The sequence below is a fragment of the Cenococcum geophilum genome (genome assembly GCF_001692895.1).
Source record: "Cenococcum geophilum 1.58 unplaced genomic scaffold K441scaffold_51, whole genome shotgun sequence".
Lineage (NCBI taxonomy): Eukaryota > Fungi > Ascomycota > Dothideomycetes > Gloniales > Gloniaceae > Cenococcum > Cenococcum geophilum.
Genome location: NW_027137609.1, coordinates 906,799 through 911,740, shown reverse-complemented (window position 1 = coordinate 911,740; position 4,942 = coordinate 906,799). Strand labels below are relative to the sequence as shown.

General features: G+C 34.4%; 2 protein-coding genes across 2 annotated transcripts; both read left to right on the top strand.

Moving 5' to 3' along the window:
- Nucleotides 1–598: 598 nt before the first annotated feature.
- On the top strand, nt 599–811 carry K441DRAFT_427427 (uncharacterized protein; the record flags this gene model as incomplete). Its single annotated transcript, XM_067641593.1, has 1 exon — nt 599–811. A coding segment is annotated over one exon (213 nt), but the record flags the coding sequence as incomplete, so codon positions are not given.
- A 36-nt stretch (nt 812–847) lies between these two features.
- K441DRAFT_666910 (uncharacterized protein) lies at nt 848–1,327 on the top strand (the record flags this gene model as incomplete). Its single annotated transcript, XM_067649731.1, has 1 exon — nt 848–1,327. A coding segment is annotated over one exon (282 nt), but the record flags the coding sequence as incomplete, so codon positions are not given.
- Nucleotides 1,328–4,942: the final 3,615 nt, after the last annotated feature.

Sequence of the window (4,942 nt, the reverse complement as noted above, 5' to 3'; positions counted from 1 at the left end):
GCCGAAATAAGTGTCGGTTTGGGGCACGTGCACGCCCCACCCAAACAAAGCCCCTGAGCATGCCTCAATCATAACAAACCTCACGACACCACCATTTCGCACCCAAATTCGTTCGGTGCAATTACCAATTATAACCCGAGTCACTAAGGAGCCTGCATCCCGAAAGATGCGGGCCAAACACTTTACCCCACCCCCAGAATTATACCACAACGCTGGGGAAAATAAGCATCTAAAGACTCCTCCACGCACAGGAGTTCTCTACGCTAAAATCTTTGGCCAATTACTGGGTAAGGCTATTCCTCTAGCTATTATACAGCAGGCTACTAGAATTGCTGAGCGCTCTTAGTAACGTATTGTAGCCTTAAAGCAATGCAGAACTACACATAATTCTAGGCCAGAAACAAGAGGGAGAAATCGAGCCCTTACAAAGGAAGACACCCATGCTATTGCCGTGTATTTGGACGACCCTAATCTCAATTAAGACTTAAAATCAGCCCTATAGCAGACTATTATTTAAGAGGCCCCAAATTATAAAGATCTTCCAATGGTTCTAACTTGGAGAATAGGTCGCTAACCTCTTGGAAACAAGCCAATTTAAAGAGCTATAAAAGAGGATAAAGGATATATTAATGCAAAGATAGAGGAAGAGAAGTGGCTTAACCCAGAGCAGGCAGATAAAAGGAAGAATTGGTGCTATTTACAGCTAAAAGAAAGACCCCATCCCAAGGACTGGAATGATGTTGCTTTTTACGATAAATATCACTTTGGTTTAGGTACAGAAGAAACCTATAGAATTAAGAGAAGGAGTGGTAATCTTTACCGCTATTTGCCACAGAATGTTCATAGGAAGAAGGGAGTTACTAAAAAGGATGAAAAGGAGAAGGCCCAAGAGAAGAAGCATCTTAAACTGTTTAATGTCTTTATTGTTATTAGCAGGACCTAGAAGAAGTTCTTCTTATATAAGGTAGATAACCAAGTAGGCAAAATAAGCTCAAAAGCCTACACCAAGCAGGTGTTGCCATGGCTTCTTTTAAAGTTTAATATTAAGGGAATTACTTTATGTCAGGATGCAGATTTAGCGCATAAATTAAGGGAGTCTTTAGCCTGGGCAAAGGAATGGGACTTAAAGCTTCTAACATTGCCTAGTCTATTACTAGATCTATCAATTATAGAGTCCTTAGCCCATCCTATTAAGAAGAAGTTCCATTTAAAGCGCGTAGAAGAGGAGGATATAGCATTAGAGCGTTTTATAGATGTTTGGGAGAATCAAGTGGATTAGGAGAAGATTATAGAGATGTACAGCTGGTATACGAAGCGCCTGCATGAGTGCATTAGGGCTGACGGGCAGATAACTCGATATTGAATTGATTTGGCTGTATTATGGTGTTGTAAACGATGATCGTGAAGCATGATTTTGGTGGGTGCGCACGTGCCCCAAACCGACACTTATTTCGGCTACGTAGAGTCGTCTTACTTACTAAGCATTAATCTAGTAAGTACTAAGGTAAAGGCCCTATATTCCGTCTAGAGAGACTCTATAAAACCCTTAGAGGTTTATAGTAATAGTGACAAGCTATCTAGCTTCTATTATTATACCTTCGCCTTATAGTTAATAAGAAATTAGGCCTTCTTTAACCCTAATATACCTAGGGTAATAGTAGGGGATGTATTAGCCATTCTATAGTAAATAAGGGCTACTTCCCTAATCCTGCCCTAGCTGTTTTTTATTCTTAATAATACCTTATAGGCTTTATAGCAATATACCTAGATTTTATTTAACTAGGAGTAGATAAGTAATTCTACGCCTAGTGTTTTAAAATTATACTTTATAGCGAATCACTAGTTAATTATATTTACTTTAGCGCCAAGATTAAGTATTACTAAGGCCTCCTTCTGGGTCTGCTTAAATAGGACTTTACCTAAAATAGTAATAGCTTCCTTATAATCTAGTAGTAGCCTATACCCTATAGGTATAAGGGGCTTTAAGGGCGCCTACCTTTTCCTAGTATAGAGATAGCGTTTACACTATTAGGCAGTAGCTATTACTATTACTGCTTTAGGTACTATCGCTACTAATATTCTAGCTTACTACAATTTTTACAGTTCCCTTTAAGTTGGGTTAAACCCTTAGCGGTATTACTTCGCCCTACTATTAAGTTACTAGCAGTAGTTTTAGAGTTTACTTTCCCTAAATTACCTAATAGAGTAGTCTTTATATTTAAGTTTACGGCGCGCCTATTGCCTCTAGCCTATAAGGCGCTAGCGCTCTTCTAGTTTTCCTTTAATAGGGCAGCTAGGGAAACTAGCTACTCTTAAGTTTATAGAAATTCCTAATAGTTAGTAATAGTAAACCGTAGCTCTAGTCGTAGCTTTGCGAATAGGTATATTATAATATACTTTACATTATAAAGAAGGTTAATTTACGCTTTTAAGGAGGTTAGGTAAGCAGTAAACTCGTTTATAGATTAATTGGTTTGCTATATTACCCTTATATAGATTAGGGCCATATAGAGTTCTTAATTAATAGAACTCTTAATCTAATTAAGTAGGAATTCTATAAGATCCTCTTAGGTAAACTATATATTTAGATAGTTATTTTTATATTATAGCTAAAGGGTTCTATTAGTCCCCTTTTTATATTATATAGTAAACATAACTTTAGTATCCTTATTCGCGAAGGCGTTAAGCTTTAGGTAGAACGCTAGCTTTAAACTATTACGAAAGTCTTAGTACTCTTAAATAGTCTTACTATTATATAGAGAAATCTTCTTTATTTTAACGGCCTATTTTAACAAAGCGCCTATTATATTAGTGGCCTTCCTTTTAAGGTTTAGATATATTAAGCTACTATCTAAGTACTTTAATAGGATACTTTAAGGTAGCAGATATAGGTTAGGAGTGGAAGTTAACATTACCTTACTACGTTAACACTATCTTAGTATTTCTACCTCTTCTCTAAGTAACTATAGTTTTCCTTACTTTAGGAGTTGTAGCTTTTTATTCTTTAGCCGTTATATTTCTTCCTATATAGTGTTCTTACCTATAGCTTCTAGTTTTATTTAGGATATAGGTCCGCCTATATTATCTAAGGCTAATCCCTAAACTTAGTACTAAGGACTACACTAGTATTACGCCCGTGTCTTAATATTAGGTTGATAGGCTATAATATAATTAATAAATATAGGTCGTCTTTTTAATAAAGGGCTGCCGATATATAGTCGTGGCCTTAGTAGACTGCTGTATTACTAGGCCGCTACCCCTAAAGAGGGTTAAGAATTTAGAACTATTAGGACGCTAAGGCCCTAAGGGTATATAGTAATGTAATAACAGTAGCGGAATATAATAGGTATTTGGTTCTTAATAAAGTAGAACTATAGAACTAAATTCTACTATTCTTTAGTATGGGGCGACTACGTTTTATAAGCGCCTCGCCTACGCTAAGCTAGTTATAGTAAGTGCCTCTCTACGGCCTAATAGTTAGCCTCTATGCCTTTAACTCCTATATACCTTTTTAGCGTTAGTTTAACCAGTATTATATTATAGTAGATAGTTTCCTAGTATTCTTTTATGCTCTACTTTAGCTCCTTTCTCTCTCTTTAGGGGGACTGATTAACCGTATATACGTTATTTATTTAAATAATATCCTAATCCACTTAGAAGATAAGAATTAGTACTAATAATACATTTGTAAAGTACTAGAACGCTTAAATAAATAGGGCCTCTACGCTAAGGCATTAAAGTATATCTTTAATACTAAGTAGGTTAAGTTCCTAGGTTATATTATAACGCCTATAAGTATAATTAATAACCTAATATAGGTATAGATAATCTAAAAGTAGCTAGAGCTAAAGAGCTATTGGGATATTTAAGTGTTTTTAGGCTTTACTAATTTCTATAAGTGCTTTATTTATAACTATTTAGATATTACTTAATATCTATCTAAATATATTATAGAAGCTTTTTAAAACCTAGCCTAAGGAGTAAAAGGCTTAAAGGTAAAGAGGAAAAAAAATAAATAAGGATTAACTAAATAGTATAGGCTACAGATATAGCCTAGAAGGGTCTAAGCAGCCTTTTAAGAACTACGCGTAAAGTTTATAAAAGCTTAATTACTACAGCATTTTGACCTAGATTAGCTATTACTAATAATTACTAATATATTAAATTTTACCCTTATTAGTATCCTACTATAACCTAATAGGGATTTAAACGCTACTTAGCTCTACTAGAGACTAGTAGTATTTTATAATAAAAATTTTAAGGGGCTTAAAGTTAAGTATTATACCCACAATAAGGAACTGCTGGCTATAGCCAACTACTTTAAATAGTAGCGATATTACCTTAAGCACGTAAGCTATACCACTTATATACTTTTAGATTATTTTAATCTATACTACTTTATAACTATAAAGGAGCTTAAATAATTTAATTTTAAGATTAAATATAAACTAGAAGGAAGTAACCCTACTAACGGACTATTATAACAGCTAAACTATACTAAAGGCTTTAAAATAGCAGATAGAAAACAGATAATAGATATCTTACTCCCTATATTATAGAATAAGTTTTAGGTATAAAATACTTAAGTACCTATAGCTCTATATATTAAGTCTTAGGCGGTATAAACTCTATTAGCTTCTAGTAATATTCTAGCTAGTACTTAGTCTATTTTTAATAAGGGTTTAAATATACTTAGATAAGATATCCTTAATATAAGTTTAGAACCTAGTAATATATTACCCCTAATTACTAAGCTATCCCCTTAAGCTAATAGTAAAGCAATAGAGTAATTAGAACTCAGAGCCCTATAATAACTAAAGAACTTTAACCTTATAGCGGCCTTTCTAATATATATGTTACGGAACGAGGGTAGTGGCTATAGAGCGTATATATTCGAGGAGTCTACAAGACATTACGCGATTAATCGTAAGGGTCGAGGGCG